The 27,650-nt window shown below is 47.2% G+C and overlaps 1 protein-coding gene across 4 annotated transcripts in view; it reads right to left on the reverse strand.

Annotated features, from left to right (window-relative positions):
- Nucleotides 1–349: 349 nt before the first annotated feature.
- AGBL4 (AGBL carboxypeptidase 4) overlaps nt 350–27,650 on the reverse strand; it is a 1,452,665-nt gene continuing 1,425,364 nt past the window's right edge. For 2 of the 4 annotated variants that reach the window (XM_079154652.1, XM_079154651.1), the window contains 2 exons: nt 16,095–16,191; nt 9,394–10,741 (listed from right to left, as the gene is read on the reverse strand). In XM_079154652.1, the coding sequence (XP_079010778.1) occupies nt 10,621–10,741; nt 16,095–16,191 (218 nt within the window). In that variant the 3' untranslated portion in view covers nt 9,394–10,620. Of the gene's footprint in view, nt 476–9,393; nt 10,742–15,178; nt 15,483–16,094; nt 16,192–27,650 lie in introns of those variants that run through there. The other 2 variants (XM_079154653.1, XM_079154654.1) reach the window with 2 other exon arrangements.

The following is a 27,650-nucleotide window of genomic DNA, read 5'->3' on the forward strand; positions in this document are numbered from 1 at the left end:
TTTATTCTTCACAACCCTCCTGTGATCCAGGCATTGATTAAATCCCATCTTACAAACAAAGATACTTAGGTCCATAGAGGTGGCTCAAGGTGGCATGATGGCAGAGCAGCACTCTCAGCTGGGTCTGTCAGACGCAGAGTCCGTGCTCTTGGCTTGCATCTCTATGTGAATCTATTACAATATCCATGGAGGGTCCCTATTCTCCCCAAAATTTCTCTGAAACCCATGAGAGGGGTGCATGGTATCTGTGCAGTGAAGGTATAGTAAATAATACACAAGACTTTTACCAACTATTAACCAACACATAAGATAAAACACAGCTTTATTTATTCTGTCTGGCAGATCCAATGTGTTCCATGGTACCTACTATACTGTGATGTTAATTAGGTCGGAAGCGTTGCACCTCTTGTATGCAAATTTCGCCATGTCACCTGCTGGTCTCATCTCTCCAGAGGTCTCTGGTTCAGCATCAGGTCTGAGGATAGAGAAAATCTTTGGAAGGCAGGAATCAGCACCCATATTGCTGAGCTGAGGATGACACTCTATCTCTAGGAAAACTGAGACTGAGAGAGAGGCTTTTCTAAAGTTATATTAATGCCAGGAACAGAGTGGGATTAGTTTCCAGATATTTTTCCCTCTACTTTGGGCTTTTTGTTTTCTGACTGTTGCTGGAAATAAACCCAGGGCCTTGCACATAGGCATGTGCTCTACTGCTTAGCTATATCCCCAGGCTTCAGTTGGGGGCTTTTCTTAATAGATTATTTCTAGGCTTCAAATCCCTGTCCCTTCCCCTACTGTGTGATTGTACAATGGACACGTGCAAAGTGCCTGATTCTAGGAGGAACCCAGAGAACTTTAGTTCTTTCTCCCCACTACATTCATTTTTTTCTAAAGTTTCTTAAAGTAATCCTATGATTTAGGAAGAGCAATCTTCCTTAATTCCATTTTACAGGTGAGGAAATTGAGGTTCAAAAAGGGGAGATGACAGCAACTAATCAGGCTTCAATCCAGGCTTCTGAATTAGTACTTTTTTGAACAAACCACATGACCTCCCTAAGGATGAATAAATAAAAAAAAAACAAAAAACAAAAGAAGGAATGAATGAATATTAAATTTACTAACGAATGATTTAAATCATGTGCTATGGATAAGGCTAAATGTCTGAAAGTTCCTACCCCGTGCATTCATTTTTCAATAACGTCAGACCCTCAAGTTTCTTGGCGCTACTCTCTGGGCCAAGGCATTGCAGTATTCACTTCATGATCATGCATGCTCCACTTTCAACCACCAACCAGCACTCAGCCTAGCTTAGATCAGGGTCTCAGTAGTGTTTCTGAAATTGAGCAGCAACAAATACCCTGGAACCACTGGAATTCAGCTCTCGGGGAGTGGTTTGGAGGACGATTGGAAATGTTACGAGCAGCATCTTCCTTCTTCCTAACACTGCACCAGCCATTGTTTAGCAGCCTGTAGTCGAGGCAAGCGTAAAGGAGAGAGAGGAAAACAGGAACACAAGGCTGAAATACAGGTAAGAGGCCTCCACAGGGGAACACCCGGGGCATCAAAATAGAAAACGGGGCTCGTGGTGAGCTCCCCATCTCAGAGGGCCTAGCCCAGCAAGGATCAGCCTTCACTGACATTGGGAAGGAGGAGAGGTGGCCTTGACGTCTTGCCAGGCACAGTCCCAGGGAGACTGGGGCAGAGGGGGTGATCCATTAATATGGATGATATGTCAAGAAAGTAGACAGAATTTCAAATAGAAACTTAACCTAGGACCTCTGACTATGAGTTGATGTAAAAATGTGCTTAGAATCAATAATGGTCTGTCATCTAAGACTCAGTAATGCACATACACAAACATCACAACCATGAAAACTCACGCTTTTTCACACACAAATATAAAGAAGTTACTCATAAAAGATGCACAAATAATGCAAAAATACTAGTACACACACACACATACACACACACACACACACACACACACACGCGCTCAAGTCCACCATAGCCAATTAATCTTTTTCATCTCTTCTAGTGCTCCTCCCCTTCTCTCTTTTTACTTTTCTTTTTTCTTTTTTTTTTTTTTTTTTTCCTCCCACAGAAGCTCTTTGCCTTAAAATTCCATGATTTCTTACATGGGCCTTTTCTTTTCCCAGAAGTTCGAGGGGTTGCTTTCATTTGTGAACTCTTGGAGAAAGAGAGGGCTGTCGCCATTACAGCAGTGTTCTGCTCAGAGCAGTCATCCCATCTCCGCCTTCATCCCCAGCCTCACCAGCAGCAGCAGCAATGGCTGCAAACTCTCAGTGCAGGGCTACTTTCTCCCTGGTCTTGGGCTAGACCTTAGGGCCCTGGAAATGAACAAGACTCCTTTTTCCCTTTTTGAAGCAACTCAGCCTCAGAACACCACAACACTGAGTTGGGAAGACAGAGCTGATACACGGGGACAGTGAAATAGCACAGCCCTATCCAAGTACCAAATGCCACGTTCAGACAATGGTTCTCTAGAAGCTCAGAGGAAGTGCTGTCCGGGAGGACCAGAGTGCCAGGGAAGACTTCTTGGAGGAGGGGTCTTGAAGGCTAGGAATCAGAGCAGCAGAGAGAAATGGGCAAATGCCTGGCAAACACAAATGTTTAATAAACTTTGTTCAATTAATTAACAACAAGATACACTAGAGTAAAAGCAAGGCATGAATGAATTGGGGGCCTTTATGGGATCCCAGAAGAAGGGGAGAAAATACTGGGAAATATTTTTCAAAACACTGTACTTTCTTATTCATCCTCTTCTTTGATTTCATAGGACTCTTGGTCAAGGATTATGTCCCATGTCAAAGAGTAAGACACTGAAGCCATTCGAAGCTCTAGGGTAGCTCCACGCAGGGCAAGATATTTATTTAAAGTCACGTGGCCATGAATTTTCGCCCACGAATATAAAGGAATTACTCATAAAAGATGTGCCTATAATGCAAAATAATGCTAGTAGCAAGTGCGCATGCGTGCACACGCTCAAATTCATCATAGCCGATTTATCTCTTTCATTTTTCCTAGTATCCCTCCACCCTGCTTCCCTTCTTTTTCTCTACCATGGATGCTCTTGGCTTTAAAAATTGAGAATCTTCTATATGGGTCTGTAAGCGATGTTCGCTTCACTTTCCCCAGAAGTTTGAGGGGTTGTTTTCATTGTGTGTCAGGGTTGGCAGCAGAACCCAGTTTCCTAAAGTCTCATCTTAAATTTGACTGTATAATCTGGATCTCAGGAGTTAGGGGTAGGAAGTGGCTTGGAGTAGAAAAGAGGAAGCTTTGGGATATTTAGTGGGGAATAAGCTCTGTAGCTACTCTGCTTTATAATGCAGGAACAGGAGGGGGCAGGCCAATATTTATTCAGATAATCACCTGAGTAAATAATGGATAAATAGATTAACGAGTGAAGTGCTGGCACACACAGGAAAGAAGGCTGGGCCTCCTCAGTCCTGCTCATCCTTATCCCTTGGAATGACAGCTCTCTAGTTGCCACAATTGAGGGAAGCCCCAACGCTGCCTGTTAAGGCAGCCCTTTCAGGCATTTGTTTCAAAGGCAGAAACTCAGGCATGGAGGATGTGCGGGGACATCCAGCCTCACAGGAGAACGCCTAAAGCCAGACTCAGGAGAATAGGGCAAAATGAGGTCGTGTACAGGAACAAAAATGAGCCACTGAGCTTCCTGAGGCAGAGGCTTTTTATAACCAGCATTAAATATTTATTGTACTGTCAATCTTAGGACTGTACACAAAAAGGTAGCGGGGAAAATGGAAAGAACGTGAGCGCTGGAGTCTGATGACAGCCTGGCTGCCCCACTCACAGGCTGACTTTGGACAGATTCCTTAGCTTCTCGACGCTTCTATGTTCTGATCAAGAAAATAAAGAGAATAATGCCCATTCTATAGGGTTATGGTGGAGATTGTAGGGAATCATATAAAACAAAGCAACCAGTACAGGGCCTGGAGCCACCACGTAGGCGCTCAGTCGGGGCTGAGCCGGAGCATTCATAGCAGCAGTGCAGAGGTCACAGAAGTAGATCAGCAGCTGCAGCAGGAGTTGTAGCTTCAGATTAGCAAGAAGCCACAGCAGAGGTTGTAGTGGTGGAGCAGGTCGTGGAGCAATGGTAGTATCAGTATGTCCGCCATCCTAACAATACCAGAGGTAGTGGTAGCAGCAGCGCTCGTAGTAGAAGTAGCAATACGCTGGCAGTGGTAACAGGAGCAGCAGCAGAATTGATAGCAGTAGTAAGGAGCAGCAGAGGAGGAAGTGATAGCCACGCCAGCAACAGTAGTTGTCATTACCATTGCAGGTGAAATAGTTGAACCGCCCTGGGCTCTGAGAAAGAATTTGGCCTTCATAAAGGGACTGGAGGATAAGTAAACCCATCTCCTCTATCTCTCCATGGAGACTGGAGCCTTGAAGACCATCCAGGACTTCTGACTCGCAGTCCAAGGCACACCGCCACCCCATGCTGCTTTCACACTGTGTTGAAACTTACGCCTGTAGGTAAGGGGAGCTGTGGAAGAAGACTGAGCCGTGGAATGTCCCCGAGAGGGCAGTGCTTGGGAAGACGGATCCGTAATTAGGATTCAGATATCAGGGTGAGGTCAGGATGAAATTTGGGGTTTGGGATTTATTTATTTTTATTCTGCTCTATTTACTGAGTGCCTTTGACCTGTCTGGAACTGTGTTAGGTGCTATGAGATATGGAGATCGGTAAAACTCAGTAGTCGTGGCTCTCATCTAAATTAAATGAGAGCAGAGGAGGTGATAATCACCTGAGTAAATAATGGGCAAATAGATTAATAAGCAAAGAGCTGGGACACAAAAGAAAAGGAAGCGATTAATTACAACTGCCGAGATGGGGAGGATCTCATGGAGCTGGGATATGTGAGCTGAGTCTTGGGTGATGAGAAGGACTTTATTTTAAGAGGAGTAGAGATGGTGGATGGAGAGGAGGTAGAAACCGTGAGATTTGTAAGAGTCTGAAAGATGACAGAAGTGGGGTGACGCCCAGGCTCCTGACCTGAACAATTGCTTTGAAAGAGGTACAGAAACATAGAGTCCTGTGTTGCAGGTATTCTTGTGGATTTCAAGGAGAGAATGGGTTACTGGGAGGATATCTGGAGGCAGGGAGGTCAATTTGGGGCTATTCCAGCAATGGATGTAGCAGATGATGGTGGGAGTAGATAGGAGGGAGAACATAGGAAAGGTAGAGGAAGGGAAATGAACAGCAATCCTGTAGGCATTACTGTCCCATTTCAGAGGTGGGGGAGGTAAACTTTGCTCTAAATGAGTCATAAGATGATTAACCCATAGGGAGACTGAAATTAAAACTCAGGTCTGAATGACTCCAGAGTCTCTCCATAATACTGCTTGAGGGCAGACCCATCACAGAGGTAGAAGCAATGGGCCAGTTGTTTGAGAAGATGGTGAGAAATGAATTAAGACAGTGGCAAGATTTGAAGCCTGGTCAGCTAGTGTGGAAAAGAGGACATTAACCAAGACAGGTGATGCTGAGGAAGGAGGCAGATTTGGACTTAAGATTGGCATGGGGTCAGCCAAAAATAGGTCCCAGGTCTTTGGGGGACAAGTACATTTTAAGCATTAAGGAGTTATAACAGGCATCAGAGGGATGAGATTCTGAATTGGTCAGGTTTCCGGCTGAGGTTTGAGGTTAAACCAAGAGAGAGGCAAGAGAGGCAGTGGGCTGTGGCAGGGTGGAGCTTGTGCCCAGGTCCTGTCCTAGTTACTTACTGGCTGTGAACCAGTAAGTTCTTACTGGCAAGGAACTTAATTGCACCCATCTGAGCTTCTTCTGCAGAGTGGGGAAATCAATCCCTGACGTCCACACACCTTGAGTTTGGGGAGAATGGGATTGCTGATAGTGGTGAGGATTCTTTGGGGAGATCTGGAGTTTTAGCTGGTGGAGCACTTCGGTATGAGTCCTTTAGAACCACTGACCCTGAGATGTTGCAAGCCCATAGAAAACAGCATTGAAAGAACCTGGTGTGTACACTAGTAAGATTTGTTTGCTGCTGTTTCAGTGAAACATAATATCTCGTGGAACGTATCCCACTTTGTCTTTTTAGTCTTGTCAATTCTGCTTCACTTGAGGCTGGGCCAATACTGTATCCAACACTGTCTTCCCATCTTTTCCAAGTTCCAACTTACAATGCTTCTTTTGTCTCCCTCAAGGACAGAGGGTCTCTGGACAACCCCATCCCCATCGTTTGCTCCTTCCACACTCAGTGACCTGAGCTAAGTGCTGAGGTTACAAGGGTGAACACAACCAAGGTCACTGGCCTGACACTGATCCCTCAGGCAACTGTCAGTTTTATGGACACCTTTCTTTCACTTCTGTCCTCTACTCAGAATGTGTTCAGACTTCTAAGAAAAGAGATTAACTAAGCAAGTGAGAAGTGGGCAGGGGCAGGGGTGGTTTGGGGTACAAGTGCTACTCTCTTCCAGGTATTTTGTTGATGTCATCAGATTTAATCTTCTCCATAACCATGTGAAATTGATATTAATCACTCCTGTTCTGCAGATGAGGATCCTGTCTGACCCTGGTGCATCATTGGCTAAGATGAGCCACAAGAGAAGGGGCTTCTAATCTTGATACCCTAAAAATGTGCTCAGGAAAAGAAAAGTAAAAGAATTCTGGACATTTGAGGGGCACAGTAAGCCCAGGTCAGATACTCCAGAAGGAGGGAGTGATAAGGAGTCTGAGCTAGATAATCTGTCTGGGGTCAGTAACCCAGAGGAGTCTAGGACTAGCCTACCATGGCTACCTTGCTGAACTTCCAGGGGTCTTGGAAGATCTAGAAGTGCTGCGTGACACATGATAAATGGGCCCCTCGACCAATCCCTACGCTCTGGAGTGCCCAGAAGGAACACAGGTGTGTGGAAGTGAGAGATAGGAAGAAGCAGCAGGTACTCACAAATTCTGAAATCCTTCCCTGGTTTCCTGAGCCTGGAAACTCACATGCTCCCTTCCCCTCTTCCTATCCATTATTAACTCTAAATGGTACCATTGTTTTCTTGTTATTTGCTTTGTTTTGCTTACTGTTTTGACCTGATTGCACTTGGAGACAAATGGATTGGGCGCTGTGTGGAAGAGTGGAAAGGGAGCTGTGGGTCCATCTATTCTCACTGAGCACATGAATGCAAACAACCAATTCTGCCTTTAGGAGTCTCGGTGTTCTTGCCGGGAAATGTAGAAAGTGAGACTTACCTCTTCAGCCTGTTGGGAATATAAAATAAGGCAGGGAAACAAGGACACCTAGCGGAATAGCTGGAATACACTATTGTTCAATAAATATTCTGCAGATGTGTGAATTGATGCTTTACACCCTACCCTGCCACAGTTGGTTCTACTATTTCTATTTAGGAAAGTAAGTTGGGATTCTCTAACGCAGGCCTCAGATGTGTCAGCTGAATTACAGTGAAGGATACAAGCTCATCATGTGCCCTCTCCTACTGTCCCCATTCAAAAGGAAATAGTCAGAGCGCCTAGCTAAAGGCCCCCGCCTGCTGCTGAACAGCGAGCATCATCATCAGCGCTGGGTGGCCCTGCCTCCTCGGGAGTGGACTTCAGCAGCACAGATACACAGTGGCCTCCAGCTTGCCCATCATGGCTCTGGAGGGTAAATAGAGCTTTAGTCCTGTTTCTGATCCTCTGAACAACAAATGTCGAGCAAAACCAACACTATATGGTTGTGAAGAATTGTGTGAGAACCGTGCAGAGACCTAGCATCTTCCTCCTGTCCTCTTCCTGCCCTTCCTTTTTGCATAATTGTCTCATTCTCCTCAGAAACGTGAAGAATGCTTGGTTGGATGGTCTGTTCTGCCCACTTAGGGAAGTGGGTGGACTAGACAACAAGCTGGAGTGCCCCCTGCTGGGGCTTGGCTCGCCAGGCAGCTCAGTGCTGACTTCCACCTCAGTGCTTGATGTCACAGGTGTAAACTTGTCCAAGAAAGTTAAGGAGGAACTAGCAGATCGAGGCCACTGAAAGGGCCACCAACAACCTCTGGTCTCTCAGGTAGCCCTTTCCTTTCTGCTCCGCCAACATGGAGAGGCAGACAGTACTACTGCAAGCAACACAAAGTCTGCCTTACAGCCGTGCATTGGCAGAGTCCATATGCCATAATTCAGACACTTAATGCTGCTGTATCTATTATTAAAAGATACATTTTATACTGTGCACGCCATTCTCTGCCCAGGCCATTTCCCTCCAGAGTCAGAGTCCAGGAGTGAGCTACAGAACAGCCCAGCTCCCAATCCAGCATCTCCTAGAGAAGAGCACACCCCTCACCATTTTCTCCCTGACAGCTGCCATTCAGAGTCTGCTTGTCTACCTCTGGTGATGAGAGCTCACAGTCTTCCAAAGGAGCCCATCCAGTGGTTGGCACTCTACTTGCTAGAAAACTTTCCTCATCCTGAATAGAAATTTATCTTCCTGAGACTCACTCCCTGGATTTGGTTATTACCCCTTGGCAACAGAACAAATTTTCTTCTTTTGTCCCATGGTGTCCCTCTAACTTTGTAGAGACTCTGGTCTTGCTTTCCCATTCCTATTCTTTCTTATTTATTTTAAATTTCAAGGATGAACAGTTCCAGGCTCCTTATCCATGTCCATTTATAGTGGGAAATGATTTTCAGACACCCATTCTGGTCACATTCCAAGTGATCACAGATATCATTCAGTGAGCACATACTTTTTTTGACTGATATTTCCCACACCTAAGTTCATAGTAATAGACATTACCATGACCATCTCATAGGTGAGGAAACTGAGATCCCAAGGTGTTAAATAACTTGCCTTAGGTCACACAGATATGAAGAGATAAAACCAGGGTCTGGATTCAGAATTAGGACTTACAGGTGCCTATCTCCAAGTTTTTGCTCTCATGCTACTAGCATCTCTGCTATCTGTGGCCTACGGTCTACTATCAATGTAGTTTTATAAAATCGGGGACCCGTATGTGGTCACGACATAGGTTGAGGCCTGGGCAGGGAGAGGGATCTATACGATCAACTCTCTCATTTTATGCAGTCTGCCTCTGTTTCTGCTATCTAAACTGATGCTATCATTTCCTAGAGACTTCCATACCTTTGAGATAGTCGATTAAAAGCCCCAGGACTCTGACACAGGAAGTGCTGGACATTCAAGTCTGACTGTTCTCCTTATCTTGATGACAGAGTCCCTGACCTTGAAGTGAGGGTCACTCCAATTTGGGGTGGGCTGATTGGTGTTTGAGGAGGTTTTTACCTAAAGGGAAAAGTGCCAAGAACACTCAGAGGAATAGAAGCTGCACAAACCGCTTTATTCATGTTCCCCTGGGCCAAAAAAAAAAAAAAAAAAAAAAAAAAAAAAAATCCCAGGGGAGAAGTTGTATATACAACACAACATTTATAGCCAACGAACATATGGTTCTTTGCTATCATTTCTGAAAACCAACATGCAAAAGAAGAACGAGCTTTGCTCTCCATTTTTGTAACAAACTCCAAAAATCTCCGACACAAATGGAAAGAATGCTTTGAGCTAAAGGCCCTACCTCCCTCGAGCCTCCCTTCCTCTCCCTATCTCCTAATCCTCATTTCCGGGAGGTCATTTTAATTAGCAGACTGTCATGGTGACTCAGCCTGCTGCTTCCACAGCCAGGAAGGGAGCAGACTCCCCTGGACCCATTCATCATACAAAGGCACTTTACTCTTTAGAAAAATGAACAATATTTAGCTTGCCCCACCTTGGGAATTGCTGCTGCTGTCGTTTGATTTTATCATTCTTACCTGCCTGGGGGTGCATTGCTTTTGTTTTCGGCATCTCCCTTATCTGGCAATTGCCCTTTCAGCGCCCACCTCTCCAGGGGTCGGGCTTGATCCCTGTCTCTAGGACTTGGAGACCTTAACCATGATTGGTCTTTTGGAATGAACGACCAATATTTTTTGTCTTCAGAGCTTAAGTTTCAATTAAACTACACAGGAGATGAGAAAGAGCTCACAGAACAGTTTTGTGAAGTTGCATGCTGGGGTTCAGGGGAATCAGAAAGCATGCAGCTTGGAGAGACAGTGACCATATATCTAAGATCACCATGATTTCGAAAATTCTGTCCCATTGTTCCCAACAGTACATCTGCCTTTGGATTGCCTGTGTTGTTGCTATTGTTTTGGATCAGAAAATACAGACACTACATTTCTAAAGCTGTAAACTCCTGTGACCTATTTTAAAAGGGAGCCATCTATAGTAACTGCATGACTTTAAAAGGTAAAGGGCTTCCAAAGAACTGACCTGAGATGTGTCAAACCTCTTAAGAGGGATGTATAGGTTTTCCCTCATCCTGTGAGGATCTCTGTGTTGTGGAAAATAGCATCTGTGTTTATCTGGTCCCAGTCTCCTATTTTGTTCACCCTTGAGCTGAAGGCTCACAAACGATTTCCCACTGACAGAAGGGAAAATCAATGATGAAATTTCTCTCTTTTTTCCCTTCTCTTTCTCTAGCCTATGCATTATCCCATAAATCCTTGTCTTGAAAACCAGAGAAGAGGGCCCCAGCAGGAAATGCATGCTCCTGCCCCCACAAAACCTCTGGGGCCTCCAGTCTTTAAAAAGGGTTTGAAGTGTCTTTGTGGTTCATTGGGCTCTTCTTGTCCCCTTTGCCGTTGGGATAGTTGCTGGCCGAGCCCCGCAGGAATGGGTGCTTGTAGGGAAGGGACTTTTCTTTCCTGCAAAGGGGGAAGATAACAGAAAGAGAGAAGACAGCACATATATACACTGTAATGCAATCGTTTCTGTGCATGTCCATCTCCCCACAGGACTGTGACCTCTCAGGAGCGGTGCCCTTGTCAATCCCTTCTCTGGGACCCCAGCATCCATCTTGGTTCAGAGCAGACTAGGCCAACTAAGGCCTGTTAGATGGATGCATGGATGGATGCATTGGGTTGTTCTGCTTCTGGAGAAAAGTCAACTGATCTACAGCTTCAACTCTCCACTTTTCTACTCTGATTCCAATTCATTTGTCCCATTCCATGATGGGATGGGGATGGGCACATAGAAAAGATATAGTTTGGAATCTTAGAAGCAGGTCAATAGTTAAGGTGCCTGCCTTGGGGTCCCTTACTTAGAAAACCCCCAGACCCTTGTTAGAAAAAAAGAATTATGGCTTGGGAGGAAGGGGGACCTCATTCCTTACAAAACATCAAGGGCTTCAGAGTCGCTTTTTCATTCCTCCCCATAGCCTAATTATAGAATTTCATGATGTCTCTCTTCCCAGTATGCTTCGGGGATCTTGAGGAACTCAGAGGTGTCTGGTTCATTCCTGTGTCCCAGTACCCAGCGTCCGGCACCCAGTGCCATACACTTGACCCTATTGTTCTGTATTTTCATTTGTCTGCTTTGCTCACAGTGAACTCCTGGTGAGCAGGGACCAAGCTTTATTCCTTTTTACATTTTATGGTGCCTTGTTTGTTGTGTTTTTGACACAACAATTGATGTGACATTCATTTAGTGGTTGGACTGAGATTCACTTTCTGGGGGAAAATGGGCTTTTGAGCCCAGAAGAAGTGATCCAAACTCCCACGTTGCCTATGTACGGGAGCCATGATCTTGAAGTTCTTCTCTGAGCTCCATTTGTAAAGTGAGAATAAAATATTCCAGTCTTGCAGTGGTGTTGTGAGGTTCAATGAGATCATGTGAGCAGACATACCCAGAGTCTTCCCTTCTCTACATAATTTACAAACACGCGGTGGAAGGTGTGGTCTGACAGATGCTGGAGGAGACTTGACATTGACACTGGAGGAGATGACTATGCAAAGTAACTACAAGAAATAGTAATCAGTGTTTAACACAAATTGGTAAATTCCACATATGGGGAGTGTCTTGGGCTAAATTTTAATTAGGATCCAAGGACCGGTCTCTTATGGTCCATCCTGGTCATGCTCTGTCCTTAGAACCCATTTTCCTTCTGGCTGATTAACTCAAAAATCAGGTTGAGTTGGAGTAGGTGGCAGCACGGAAAAGGACACCTCGCCCTGACATCTCCTCAACTGGGAAGCCCCACCACCTGAAGCGAGGCTCACCACAGGCCTTGCCAACGTGACGAGGCTGTCTAGTGAAACTGAGGCGTGTTCAGACCTCTCTCTGGGTCCCACTTCTTGCCCTCTCACACCCTGGCCCCCGACGTGGAATACTCTCTCTTCCCTTCTATTTCATCCATCTAAATTCTTCACATCCTTCAAAACCAAGTTCAAACTCCACTTCCTCCCTGAAGCTCTCTTGGGACGTGCCCATCAGATGCTGAAGACTTGCCAGATTGTGTGAGAGAGTATTATCTGTTGGGATCTCACTTTTCTCTTCTCTAGTAAAGGAAACTGAAGAGACGATTTCTGGGTTTTCTTCAGTTCTATGAGCGAATGTTCAGTTATATTCAGGGTGTCGTCTGGAGTTGATCTACGCTAGCCCCGCACCATGCACGAAGGTCCCAGAAGTGAACAACACTGCTTCTCCAGGAGAGGCCCGTCAAGTGGAGAGGCAGACAAGCAAAGACGCCAGGATGGTACCACAGGGTGTGCCCTGCTAGAGGCATGTATGGAATGCAGCCAGGAGCTCACAGAGGAAGCAGCTCTTCCTCAGGTGGAGAGGAGGACAGGGAAGCAGGCAGTGCGACATTCAGACTAAGTTTGGAAAGCTAAGTAGGAGTTCACCATGCCCAAGATGAAAAGGAGAACATTCCAGGAAGAGGGAAAAGAATGAACAAAAACACGGATGCATAAGTTCAGGCTGAAGCACGCGGCATGAAATGGTAGAAAGCATGTGCTCACAGAGGAAGGGGCATGGATGAATTTTCCAAATATAGGCCCAGGTCTTGAATAGCAGGAAGGGGAGTTGCAATATTAGCCTGAAGGTAATGGGGAGCCATGGAAGGTTTTTGAGAGAGGGCACAGTCTGACACATAGTTAAGTGCTTACTGTATTCTGTTCAGTATTGTTACACTTGCACATCCTCATGACTTCTTCCTCCTGATAGGTGGGGCTAACTATAATCCTCCAGCACTCAGCACAGGGTCTGGCACATGCTCGACTCCAGTGTGCTGAGTAGCAGTTGGTTCCTCTTCACACAGACATGCACACACCGTGACCTCAGCAGGCAGCTGCCTGCCCTAGTCAGCCACTGGGCTGAGCCCACTTCATCCTCAGAGACCAGCCCACCCTCCACACTCAGGCTGTGTCTACCACAGCAGCGCACTTGGTCTCTTCATTTTTCCAATTTTACCCTCACCATGGGGCATTTGGGGCTCTTTGACAGTGTCACTGTGGTCAGAGTAAACGTGGGCTCTCGGCTTTGGTCATCAGTGCCATGTCCCTGGGCCTCGGCAACCGTGCCGGCATTGCCGCCCCTCCCCAGGGCCCTGTTCTGAAGGGCAGCCCAGCACCAAGGATGCCAACCGGCTCCCGCCAGCGTGTGGGTGGAAAGTGACATCTTGTAATTATCCATAGAGATGGGAGAAAACAAAGATTAATTTTGAGTCAAAACATGTAATTTTCCTTTAAAGCCAGAACTGCTCTTTCACTTAAGCTATTTGATGCTTGGGTGGAAAATAATACAAAAAAGGAAGAAGTATTCAAATCCCAAATTAGAGCTCAGAGCCTTGCATTTCTGAGAATTCATTCTTAAAGGGTTACTAACCAATTTAGAGCTAAGTGGTGTTCACAGTTTGTTGAAGCAGGAGGTGTGGGGTTAGGAAAGGGAGTTGATTTTCCTCTCTTAATTTGAAGGTGGCTGTATTCACCTCAAGTCCTTGAGGCCGGGACTCCTGAGGAAAGAGCCCTCCGGCTATTTTCTAAACACAATTCCAAAGTTCAGGGCAGGGAGGTGCCAGTTCACTGAGCAATTGAAGTGGGAGCCCCGAGAGCGCCCCTGTATCTCCTGACCCAGCTTCAACCTCCCGGACCCAGCGGCACCTCCAAGAGCTCCTTCCACCCCTGCCACGCACACCGGCTGTGGGGAGGCTTGGGCTCCAGGCCTGTCTCTGGCCCCATGACCCTGACCAGCTCCTGCTCCCTGGGCCTCAGGGTCCTGATGGGTCTCATGAAGGATGAGGTGATTGCTCAAGTCACTGGTGGGAGACAGAGAAACGTGCCAGAAAAGGTGGTTCAGGATCAAGGTGATTTAGATTCAGGCCAACAGAGGACCTGAAAGAAATGATCCCCAAATTAACTTGTGCATGAGATTTGGCCTATTCTTGTGAGTTTTATAAAGCTTTAAAATTTTAAGATCTTTAACCAATCAAGAATGACTTCCAAGAATGAACTGAGCACTTTCCCCTGGAGGTGAGCCCTTCAAACACAGGGGTAAGGCTGCAATCATCTTCAACTCAGTCCAGCAGCCTCCTCCTGCCAGGAGCCTGGTACAGCGTGCTATCTTTCCTAGGTGAGTGCTAAAGTGAGTGAATGTAACAGTGTATGCTCAGGGCAGGGCAGGCACTGTAGGGGCACAGAGAAGAAACAGATGTGACTCTCCTGCAGGAGTTTCTAATACCCCAGGATGGGGGCACGGGGCCTCAAATGATGTGTGAGTAATTTGAGAGGGGGTATCGTCAGAGCATGCCATCATGCAGGCGGGATGTGGACCTGGGGTTCAAGGTGGGCCCTGAGACACCACCAAGACCAACTAAATAAATCAGGGGACTTGTCCTAGGTCACCATGAGCTGGGACCACAACACAGAAACTAGAGGAGATGAGAAGGTTCTGAGCATCTATTGACTGCCAGGTATTGCACTAAGCTTGTGTGTCATCTTCAAAACCATCTTGAAAGGTTCTCCAGTTAGTAGACAGATAGAAAAAAGCTTGATGAGGCAAAGAAACTTGCCTACAATTCCATAACTCCGATTAGCCTGAGAGATTTGAACCCACACTGATGAACCTCCACCTGACATGGAGTTTAGATGCTTCTGGAATTACAAAAAACTGGGACCAAACCCTGGCTCTGCTAAAAACTCTTTGACCTCTGGCAATTCTCTTCCCTTCCTGAGCCTCCATTTCCTCATCTGTAAGACTGGAAATAGAATGTCTATTAGGGATAAATAAAATGCTTTCTATAAAGTACTTCATATAATAAGTAACAGTAACATAGTTGTTTTTATTAATGACAGTTGGGAGGAAGGTGAGTCAGTGCTAATGTCCTGAGGCACCAAAGTATATGGGCAAGGTCATTGGAAAGAACACTGTGGCAGGAGCAGGGAGTTGAATATCACCATGTCCTTCTAAGAGGCTGGGCCACTAGGTGAGTAGGAAACAAGGCCCAGAGGTGGTGCAGGGTCAGCACATTCTAGATGCCATTGGATGTCACTGCCCAAATGCTCACTGAGCTCACCATCAGTGGGCATGGGAACCCTCGGAGCTCGGGGTTCTTGCTTCACCCTAAGACAAAATGGAGGCTGGTTTTCCAGCTGTCTTTCTTCACTGGATCTCCAAGTTGACCCCACCAGAGGACCTAAAGAGGGACTTCTGAGGGTGTGTCCTTTTGAGCCCCAAACCTCCAAGTCTATGTGAATGGGATTATGGTGTATTGACAGGATACATGTACGCCTGGCACTGTGCTGGGTGCTTTCCCACAAATCTGAAGAGTGTGCCACTGTGTCCACTTTATAGCAGAGGCACCCAGACTAACTTAGAGCAGGGACGGACCTCAGATGCAGCACAACCCATCCCTGTAGATTCCCATGTTAGACCCAGAAATGTCACCACCCGCTCCCTGTCTGAGACAGGGTACACTGCAGTGTGTTGTCGTGCTGACTGTCCGGGGACCTGGGCCACAGGGTTGTATGACTCACTGCACTGAAATCATGCAGACCAACCAGTAGGCCAAGGGCCTCGCCCTGGGCCACCAGGGGCTGGATGGAAATCTGAAATTACCACCCGGAATCTGAAGGAGGAGATACTGTCTCTTCTGACTGGTACGGGCTCTGTGGCAGGGCTGGGGCCAGCTCTCCTGTGGCAAGATGGGAAACCAGGGCCAGAAGAGGGTGGGGGAAGCCAGCGAGCAGGACCCTAGCCCAACTGCTTGTCTGCGCCACTTACCGCAGCCTGGGCATGGGAACGGCCACCTTCTCCACCAGGGGGTTCAGCCGGTAATAATCCAGAAACGTTCTTGCCACGTTCCGCCCCAGCTTCATATCTGCAGGCAGGTATGTTAAGGAGTGACTTCGAAGGGACACCGAGACTGAGTGAAAAGGGGACTTGTGACAAAAATGACAGTGGCAATGAAAGCAGTAACACCACTTGCTCGCAGTTGTGAGCTCTGGGTCTGTCCTGTCTTTTCCCTTCCTTGCCAGATCTTCAGTGGTCATTACTGTTATTAATCTCATTTTACAGATGAGGAAACTGAAGTGCAGGAATTTAAGCAATTTGCCCACAATCACAGAACTGGGAAGGGAAGACTCTAGGACGGGGTTTGGGTAGTCTTACCCCAAAGTTGGGGCACGTAGCCTTGAGGTGAACAGCAGCCCTTTCGAAATCACTGGGCTTCCCTGGTCTGACGTCAAGCATCTCAGAATAAATGAAGCCAGATAAGCAAGACCCATGGGCAAGAGGACCTTTATTGCATTTAGATCGGAGCTTGCCTGACCTTCAGGCATTGGTCAACTGCTTTAGTAATCTGAGGTACAATGATAAAACCCTCTGACTCTAAATAGTGTCCCCATTCCACCTCAAAATGCAAGGATAAGGATTTATGACCAATTTATTAAAATGCAAACTCCCCAGGGAAGGGAAAAGGATCAATTTCACGTTGATTGTTAACACACTGATATGAATTAGTAGGGTCAATTTCACGTTGACCATTAACACACTCGTTTGAATTAGTACATCCACCATCTATTCAACAGCAGAGTATCTCCTCTGTGCATCGTCTCTCACATCTCTGGGCTCTCATACATGCTCTCTCTTCAGCCTGTGATTTTGCCGAGTGTGTGCTCATCAACTCTCCCGTTTGGTGATCTCTCTCTGGTGGAGCCTTCTAGGATACTCCTCCCCTCTGAGGAGTCCTAGGACCCAGTGGTGCCCTTTCCCACACTGCCATGGTTCTGGGCACACTGCATCAGGAGCATCCATCACTTACCTCGTTACCTAGTGAGGGACTCAGGTCTTCACCACCGAACCCTTAACCACTCCTGCCCTCGCCCCGCAGCCACACACAGCTGCACCTTCCCCAGCCTTTCCCAGGAGGCCTCCTGCCTCTCGAATTTGTCCACTTCTCTCCATCCCTGGAAAAGGCTGGTGTCATCTTTTCCCTGAATCCCGTTCGTTCTGTCCTTGCGGGCCTCCTGCCGCAGACTGCCCTGCTCCAGGACATCTTATACAGGGTAGCCAGTGGGAGTTCTAAAATGAGATCCTGTCATGCCACTTGGCTGAGTAAGACCCTTCCGCAGCTCCCAGGTGCCTTTAGGCCCAAATTTCTGACCAAGATTTATCAGGCTGTCCATGGGGGCGTCTCTGGTCACTTTCTGGGCTTTGTGCTCTCCTGTCCTGCCTCCCACCTGCCGCCTGCCCTCATGGCGCTTCTTTCGCCTCCAGGCCTTTGCTCACACCATGCCTCTCCAGGACCACTGACCCAGTGGCATGCCCGACAGGGCTGGCTCTTCCTCAGCCTCCACACCTCAGTTCAGTCATCCTTTCCCTGGATAAGTCTTCCTTGGTGCCCCTGCTGGGGTAGGGTGGCTTCTGGGTCCCCACAGCCTCTCTCCCAGTTCTCCACCAACCTGACCACTTACCACACTGTTTCTTAACTGTCTCTTTTCAGTAGCCCCATATGGCCTGCTAGCTCTATGGCAGAGACCATATCAGTCCTACCTGATCATTCACATACTTGCCTGGCAATAGGTGTGAAATATGTATTTGTTAAGTGTGTAAATAATGGCAAACATTCATATAAAGTTTACTATGTGCTGGGCAATCTTTTAAGTGCCTTATGTATACTGATTCACTTAATCCTCACAACAGCTGCATGAGGTAGATCTGTTCTTATTCCCAACGTTCAGAGAGGGTGGGGGATTTCCCCAAAGGCTGGTGTCTCAGAAGTGCTGGAGCTGAGGTTTGAACCTGAGCCCTCCTCAAACTGCCTCTCCAGGAGTATCTCCGGGAACCCGCACGGTTTCCCTTGCCTAATCCACAGTTGGGGACCTCAGGCTACTGAGTGACGAGACTCACACCCCTGACTCAGGAGCATGTGGGGGGCATACATGGTGATATATGGAGGAGCAGGACCTGAGGTTGGTCCTAGGGGGTCCCTGGAGAAGGACTATTCTCAGCTGGAATATGAAGGCAGGAGGCTGAAGAGGGTCTTTTTAGGAGAGAACAGGAAGTGTGCACAGTGCTGAAACGGTTTCCGCCCCCGCCCCCTGTGCATCCACACAGTGTTTTTGGAAGCCTGCACTGTGCCAGGACCTGCAGGGGTGGGAAGGGTCCTGGTAGATCATCGTGGAAAGGACAAAGTGCTATGGGAAGAAACAATGCAGGTGTCGGGGCAGTGGCTGCAGACCTGCCTTCTGTGCGGCGGGAGCCTGGCTGGGCTCCCAGGCCACACTCCCTCCGGGGTCGTGAGATGGACTCACACTTGAGAAACAGCCAAGTGAGTTCTCACCACCTTCTTCACGGAGTCCCCAGCTGCAGTTGGACATAGCCCAAGACATGAAGATGAGCATTTATGAAGCACCTGCTGTGTGCCTGACATGTGCCGGGTCCTCTGCTTACACAAGCATGTTCATCTTTGAAAAAGCCCAGTGAGTGTGGTAATTTTATCTTCCTTCGCTAAAGAACTTGTCCAAGGCCACAGAACTAGTGGTGGTGGAGCTCGGACCCAATCCAGGCACGTTTGACTCCAGAGCTGCAAGTTGTCCACTGCCCTGGGCTCTTTCCTGACAGGAGGGCACCTTTTCTGTCACAGCCTGAGTCATCCCAGGTCAGCGCCCGGTGGGAGAAGGAAAAACACCAGACAAGTTGTTTGTCAGTGAGTTGCACTGCAGGCTTGCTGTGCTCTGGGGCTGCCACCTGCTTTCTTCCTCTGGATATGGCTGACCTTCTCTGTCCCTTCTTTAAAAAGTCTACAAGCTGACTCTGGGTGCGGCTTCTCTGTCCAGCAGACCCTGGAGGCAGTCTCACATCCAGGGCCTGTGGACACAAGTTGGCTGCTCTAGCTCAGCCAGTCTCTGGCTGGCTGGAGGAGGCCAAGTTGTGGATGTGTGTGCTGACAGTAAGAGCCACAGGGCACGGAGGAAAGCAGAGGTCCCTGTGGACTGAGCTATAAAGTCACAGAAGTTTTGGGAGCAGACACGTCTAATCCAAATCCTGGCTCTGCCACATGCTGAGCACGGCAGATTGCATTTTCCAAAGACATCTGCAAAAACATCTCCTTTCTCACATGTGATTATCTAGTATGACCTTGACACCCCTCCACTGAGAGGCATGGTCTGTATCCCTTCCCCTTGGATTTGCATGAACTTATAACTCTAATCAAATGAATGGCAGAATTGGGAGAAGTAACATTGTGGGACTTTTGAAACAAGGTCGGAAAAGGCAAGGTGACTTGTACCCTGCTTGCTGGAATTCTCGAGCTGGAGTCCTGTGCCTCCTGGCAAGCAGTCTGGTTGCCTTGAGGCCCTGAGATGACATGAAGAGAGAGGGGAGAGGTCTCTGGTCAGCCTCCGGCTGCTCTAGCACTCTGCTGCTCCTCCTCTAGCCATTGTCTGGCTCTTACTGTCTCAGACTCCATATTACAACCACCCCATGAGCTCTTCCCGAATTTCTGACCCACAGAGAATGTGAAAGAATAGCTGTTTTTGTTTTGTTTTGTTTTGCCGTTAAGTTTAGGGCAGGACTTCTAACACAGAACTAGAGAATTAGAACACGATGGGAGCTTGTATAAGCTAATCCAACTCCCTAAGCCTCAGTTTCCTTGTTTATAAAATGCGAATACTTATGCCTGCCATGAGGGGTGGTAAGGATGAGCATGTGACTGTACCTAACGCAAGGCGGCTGACGGAATGAATCGGGGAGAGACACCTGATTGCTCTCCACAAACAGACTGCAGGTCAGTCTGGAATCAACCACAGATGGAATCCGCGTCAATCAATCCTCTTCAACTTCCAAAGGGAAAGGAGTTGGGCTGTTAAAAAGTCACACTGTAAGGTGTTGATGATTTTGACAAGTTCTGTTTAAAAGACAGTGGGGTGGCCCTCTTTCCCTTCCCTGCTCCCACCTCTTACCTGTTCCTCAAACTCTAAAGCCTCACTTTGGGTTGTTTACCACAATGGCCCCATTTGTGTCAAGGAATGGGACACAGGTGGGAAGGAGGGTAAAGATTGATCGAACATTTTCAATTAAAACAAGCTGTCTCTGAACAAGGATTTAAGATCCAGGCAAGGAGAGGCAATAATTCTCTTGGCAAGGACTCTTAAATATAGTGCAGTATTAAGAGAGAAAAAATCGGGGTTAAACACTCCCAACTCTTCATTGTCCACAAAAATCTCAGGATAGTCTATAAATTGAAAAGCTCACGATCCTCAGAGTCTTATGTAGGTCATCAGTCTGTTTCTCACAGATGGTGGGGAATGGCCAGCCACCCGGGGCCAGTGGTATCAGGAACCTCAGAGCAATAAAGCCAGAGGGTTCAGCTGGGATTGTTGGAAACTCAGACTGATCTGGTGACTTCTGCCCAGATCATTTTGAAATAAAGGGCGAGTGTCAATAGCCCCAGTCTTAGTTCATGGGGCTCTTCAACAGGTGACAAGGGTTTGGGTAGGTACTGTCCATTTTCCTTTGTTCATTCACTCATGCATTCATTCCCACAGCTGTTGTGTATATATTGCTATAAAAAGTGGCAGAGATTGGGGATAAATAAAGAAGAATTAAACAGATACACTTTACAGTCCAGAGGAAGAAACTGACGTGTCCCACTTACCAAGCAGGCTGGGGCACTGTCACCTTCACCAAAGCAACTACTATTTTTTGAAAAGTTCACTCAGTGCTACATAGTTACTGTCACCAATCCTCAGGACAGCTCTTCAAGGTCAAAGCAGGATGCCACACATATTTCACAGATGAGAAAATTGAAAATCAGAGAGTTTACATAATTAACCTACAGTCTCATGACTTGAAAGTGACAGAGGAAATGCATGAACCTTGGTGTCTTCTAAAAACACACTGCCTGCTCTCTTGAGTGTGATCATAAATCTAGACACAGAATTCTGTGGATGTGTAGCAAGAGATTGAATTCCAAATGGAGAAATTGTGAAAGGCTTTGTGGAGGTAGGCATTCAACAGATTTGAAGGATGAAGACAGATCTTAAGTAGAGAGAGACAAGTGTAGTCAGAGGCCTGAGTGTGACCAGGGCCCACGACCTGAAATAGGACAGAGAAGGACTGAGGACCCAGGTAGCTGAAGTGCACAGGTAAAGGTGAAGCTGACTACTAGATTAGTGAGGCTTTGATTGCCAGGTTTGACTGTCCACTCCCATGTTACATGTCCTCTCTTCAGAGAGGCCTGCCCATGCCTCCATTATTCTCGGTTAATATTTAGGCAAAAGAAGAAGAAGGAGAAGGAGGAGGAGGAGGAAGAGGAGATCATCTGTGGGTTGTATCTATCATTCCTTCACTTAGTACATATTTTTTGATCATCTAATGTGATCAAGTTCTTTGGAAAGCTCAAGATATACTCTGATTAAAAATCAAACCAAGACAATGGTTCAGTGCCTCTACATTGTTGGGTCTATGAAGTAAAGACAGAGAGCAGGGCATGGGGAGCTCTGGGGACAGGAAGCAGATTGCAGTGTTAAGTAGGGTGGTCAGGAGAGGCCTCATTGAAAGGCAGGTTTGAGTGGACTTGGAGGAAGTCAAGGAGGTGAACAGCAGCAGGGTGAGTTGAACCTTGTCATTTAAAACACCAGCCTTGACTGGGCATTTCAGATTCAGGCTCTTGGGAAGTCTGATCCAAACCCAAACTGGGGATAAAACTTGACCTCAGGAGGAGTCCTCCCTGATGGGGGTCAGGAACACCTCCTTCTTTGCACAGGACAGTTTCCTAGAGCAGTCCCAGAGGGGACGAGTCTTGCACGCCTTCTCCCTCTTGGCTGTGGCCTCCCTTCCCTGACCTGCTCCTTCCTTCATGGATCCACCTGTCCGCAGCTTTCTCCACACTTCCACCTGCAGCTCTGTCCTGCCCTGTAGGGCACAGAGGACCACCCCACTCCCCAGTGTGCATCTCACTTCCTTCTTCCCCTGGGCTTGTGTCCAGGGCAGCTCTGTGTGCCGTTCTGCAGAGGAGACGGTGCAAGTCATCTGTCTGGTTAGACACATGCTCGGCACAAGGAGGACTTGGGCCCCTGCACCCCCTCACTCCCCTTTTCATCCAGTGCCTTCTGTGCACCAGGATTGTCCTAAGAGCTGGGATGAAACCAAGAGAAAGAGACTGTCCCAGTCTTCATGACGGTCTTTCCTGGCCATTGTCCTGCCTCCAAATAGGAAAACTTAACTCTGATCTGCTTCCTATTTGGAAACCTCCACCTAGAACTTTCTCGGCTCACACTCCTACCCCTGCAAGCAATAGCTGATCATCATTATAGGGGAAAGATTAATTCTGCAGAGGGAATGGCCAAGGAAAAGTGATTTTTCTTTGGTGAGGCTGACAGCATTGCTGGAGTAGTAAGAAGCACATGTCTAGGAGCTTCTAGGTAAAGGCAGAAGAACACAATCAGGAGAAATCTTTGGTCTCTGCCTCCCTCACCAACCCTCCCACGATGTTGGGCAGGTGCATGACTGAACAGATGAATTCTTTTCTTAAGTGTGGTGTGGGGGCTGCAGATGTAATTGCAGAGTTCTCTGTGAGTCCAGGCAAGTCTCCAGGCACCCCTGAGCCTGAGGCTTGGAGGACTGTGTGTGTGTGTGTGTGTGTGTGTGTGTGTGTGTGTGTGTGTAAAAGAGAGAGAGAGAGAGAGAGAGAGAGAGAGAGAGAGAGAGAGAGAGAGAGAGAGGGAGAGAGAGAGAGGAAGAGGAAGAGGAAGAGGTAACAGGAAGGAGTACTCCAAAGAGACAAGTAGAGGAAGAGACCCAAAGCAAAAGAGATGCAGTTGGACAGGAAACTCCAAAAAGAAACTCATCAGGATAAAGCAGGAAGATAAGGAGAAAGATAATCAGAGGGGCCTAGAGAGACTCAGGCTTGAAAACTGGAGAGGAATAGAGTGAGGGACAGAGAGGGGTAGGAAAATAGGGAGCAAATGACAGAAAGGGAGAAAATCCAGCTGAGAGAGTGAGAGAGATAAAGACAATAGGGGGAAAAAAGAAAGGAGGGAGGGAGAGACAGAAGAAGGAGGGAGGGAGGAAGACAGAAGATGAAACAGGACACAAAGGGACAAAGGAGGGGAAAGGCAGAGAAACACAAGCCAAAGCAGGGTGTGGTAAAAAGGAGAGCTGCAGTTTGACTGCTGGAGAGCCAGGAGGCCCAGGTGATGGAGAGGGGAAGAGAGGCTTGGGTGGTGACAGGAAGGGAGCAGGGAGCGCCACAGGACAGGGCCTTTCTGAGAGGCTCACTTCAGAGAGGGGCTACCTACCTGCAAATGGGGAGAGGCTGTGTCAATCACCCAAGGATGAATCAGAGTCTGGGATAACTGTGAGGCTCTGTATTAGTTTCTGTTGCTGCTGTAAAAAGCCAACCAAGCATCGGATGGCTTACAACAACAGAGAATAATTTTCTCACAGTTCTGGAGACCAGAAGGCAAAAATCAGTTTCTCTGGGCCCAAATCAAGGTGTCAACAGAGCTACACTCCCTCTAGAGGTTTCAGGGGAGAAATCAATGACTTGTGGTGGCTGTTGGCATTCCTCAGCTGTGACCACAGCACTCTGGTCTCTACCTCCATGGTCCATAGCTTCCTCCCTCTATGGAGTCTATCACATCTCCATCTGCCTCCCTGGCATAAGGGGGCATTTAGTACTCCCCCCCATAATCCAGGATAATCTCTCACTTCAAGACCCTTAACAATAACATCTGCAAAGACACTGTTTTCATATAAAACGTAACATTTGCTGGGCATGGTGCCACCCACCTGTAATCCCCGAGGTTTGGGAGGCTGAGGCAGGAGGATTGCAAGTTCAATAACTAAGTGAGGCCCTAAGCAACTCAGCAAGACCCTGTCTCTAAAAAAATATTAAAAAGGGCTGGGGATGTGGTTCAGTGTTTAGTGTCCCTGGATTCAATTCCCAGGACCAAAAAATAAAAATAAAAATAAAAATATAAAAGTTAACATCTAATTTATAGATTCCAGAGATTCAGTCTGGATGTCTTTGGATGTCATTGTTCAGCCTGCCCGTGCTCCCTGTGAGTTCATCTGCTTAGCCAAAGCCAAGAATGAAGATGCTCAAGGTGTCAAGAGTGAGTTCTGCCCTTATCTCTTATCTGAACTATTGCTTCAGTCTCCTAATTGCTCTTCTGGCCTTCAGTTTCTTCCATTATTGCTGAGAATGACATTCTCACAATTGCTAATCTTGTCACTTCTTGACCTTCAACCTTACACTGATTCCCTGTCACCTACAGGGTAAGATCTAAATGTTCAAATCTGGCCTTCATGGCCTTCCATAAAATGATCTAAGCCTTATCTCCAGACACTATATCCTGCTGTGCATCTATTTACAATGTGGGGTTTAGAAGCAGCTTTCATTCTTGTCTCCTACACAATTTGCTGTGTGGCCTGGGGCAGGCTACCTTCTCTGAGCCTCAGTTTCTTCAACTCTGAAATGGATAATGCTCACAGGATTATTATGTCAATTAGAAGTTATACATCCAAAGCTCCCAGCACAATTCTGGCATACAGTTGCTCCTTATATTATCATTATCATTTATGAAACTGTCATCTCCAACAAAGTGTGAACTCTTCAAGCACAAGGGTACGTCAAGTTCAGTGTGTCTCTGGAGACACTGAGCACATGGTTGGCATATTCACAGAGAGAGAAACAGCAAAACAAAACAAAACAAAACACCAATGGGAGGAAGGGAGAAAGAAAAGGACAGAGAGATGGGGGAGAAGAGATGAAGAAATCATTTTAAAAATTCTGTGTTTTCTGGATATTCAGAAAAGGACCCCAAGATCTCTTCCACGCTGTGTGCCTCAGTTGCTTCTTCTACAAATTGAATAGAAGTTGAACCAGATGATCTCTAGTTCTCATCATCTCTCTGCTCTACCCAGAAGATGAATTTCCCTGGAGCAGGGGAATTCTTTTCTGACTAAGGAGGTGATTAGGGCCAGTGTTGGTGGTACCTACTGCTTGATTGGAGAAGTTGGGAGTAAAGTCAGACTAGAGACCGGCTGAGCCTGCACAGATCCAGATCTGAGCTCAGGTATGACGTGCCTGATTCTGGGTGAAAGGACCTTGGGGAGTTTTGGATTTCAGGCTGGCAGGTTGGTGTTATACATTAATTATTTGTTTTTCATTGATTCACTCTACAGACATTTATCAAACACCTGTGTGCTGGGTCACGCAATCCATGCAGAAACATCACGCATGGCGGCTCTATGGATGAACAAAACAGAGATGTCCTGCCTTGAGCTGCTTACAGTCTATACTGACATTTTGGGCTGGATGATTCTGCGCTATGGAGCTGTCCATCCATTGCAGTGTATTTAGCAGCATCCTTGGCCTCTCTCACTCATCAGCAGCACCCACACCATGTGACAACCAAAACATTCAGGGGGTGGGTGCACAGGGATTCTGTAGAGTGGAGGTGCAGAGGGGAAGCAGGAGAGGTGGGCAGGGACTGACTAGGAGAGGCCTTGGCTTCTTTACCTGGAAAAGGGGTCTCTCAGTGGATGGGAGGGGAAAAGGACTCGACTGTCACAGGCTACATTCACCCCAGAGGATGGCTATCTACCTAAGCCCCCTGACATCACTTTGGCAGGGAAGAGTGGCTTCCCTCCATCTCCAGCACACCTCAGTCCCTGAGAAGCTCCCGCTTCCCTATTTGCTCATATTACAGGTATTTTCACCCACCTGTCTCTCTCAGATCTGCTTCTCACTCCAGAGACATGATCCTCTCCCTCCAGATCCCCCGCCTCTTCCACTCCAAGCACCAGCAATTTCCCCACTGACAGTTGACCACAGCTCTGGAAATTGGCTCTTGAAATCGGTCGTGGCTGCCCAGCTGGGCCCCAGTTCAGCAATTGTTAGGACTTTGATGCTGCTTGGCCTGAGAGGGGGTTCTGCTTCTCTGAGAGATGCTCAGCCCCTACTTGTCTCATATATATTTTTAGAAGCTTCAACTGATGCTCAGTAAAAACAAGACCAAAGACTAAAGTAAATATTTGCACAGCAGTATCTTGGAGCAGCAGGGAAGGGAGAGGGAGGAGGGGTACAATGAGCACAGGAACCTGATAGTCCTGGCTTTGGGCTCAGCTGTTCCTGGGAGGCTGCATGGCCTTGGGTGAAGCGTGTCTCTGGATCAGTTTTCCAATCTGTACAGTTGGAGGAGGGATTGCCTTGCTGATGCGCTGAAACCCTTCAGCTCTGATGTTCTGTAAGCCTCTAGGTCAGGAGTTCCTACCTGGGGCCACCGGCGGCTTCCTGAACCCTCTGATATTATAGGCAAAACTGTATGTGTACATGTGAATTTGTTAGGGAGAATATTCCTAATGTCCTGCAAGTTTCAACATCCTTCAAAGTGTTAAGAATCTCTGTGCTAGATCTGTGGGTGGAGATCATTGAGTTTATCACCACTTCCCAGGAAATTGTCCCTCTTGTCATTTCTCAACCCATTTCTCTCTTATTTTCTGACTTTTGGGGGGATTAGTGAGAATCTGACCATGCTGGAGAGTGAGATAAAGCTAGACTTGGAATGGCATGAACAAGAAGTAGAGCCTGTCCTAAGGGCATCTGCATTAGCTCAACTAGAAAGCCTTGAGGAGTCCAGGACCCCAGTCTGCTGTAGGAGTCAGAATAGCTCAATCAATGTGATCACTAGTGGGTGACTCTGAAACCCAGCTGGTGCCTGGCCATTCTGTGACTGAGAATTGGGGGTCAGCTTTGCCTGGGAAGCATTGAGTCCTGGAATCAGAACTTAAGAGGCCCACTAAAGGGTTTGCAGTAGGGTCAGGAGATGGGGTCCTGTCTCTTTAAAAGAAGCGCCCACTCCCCCTTCCTGTGCCTTCACTCCTAGTCAGGCCTGAATTTGCAGCCCTTTTGTGCACTTGTGGAACAAGCAATATCATGGGAGTCAAGAGACCTGTATTTGAGCCTCAGCTGTCACTAACTGCTGTGTGACTTTGGCTAGGTCCCCGACTCCAGGGCTTCGATTTGTCCTTATGGATAACAAGAATGAATTGGGCTTCCTGTACACTTTGACCAAGGGATGTCATTACTACAGTGAAACTCCATTATAATATCTCATATTGGCCACCTCCTTGCATTAATCCTCATTTTGGGATGTCCTTTTTCCATTTCAAGCAAAATGCAAATGATTCTATCCCTGGGAAAGATATTATTTGCGGCTTAAATTCCAATCCTTAGGGTCTTTCCGGCCCTAACATTTTATGATTTACTTTCCTGCTCTACTTTCTTTTTAACTGTTCAAGTTCAAGACATGAAGTTGAAATTTAGGG

The sequence above is a fragment of the Sciurus vulgaris genome, assembly GCF_902686455.1.
Source record: "Sciurus vulgaris genome assembly, chromosome: 1".
Lineage (NCBI taxonomy): Eukaryota > Metazoa > Chordata > Mammalia > Rodentia > Sciuridae > Sciurus > Sciurus vulgaris.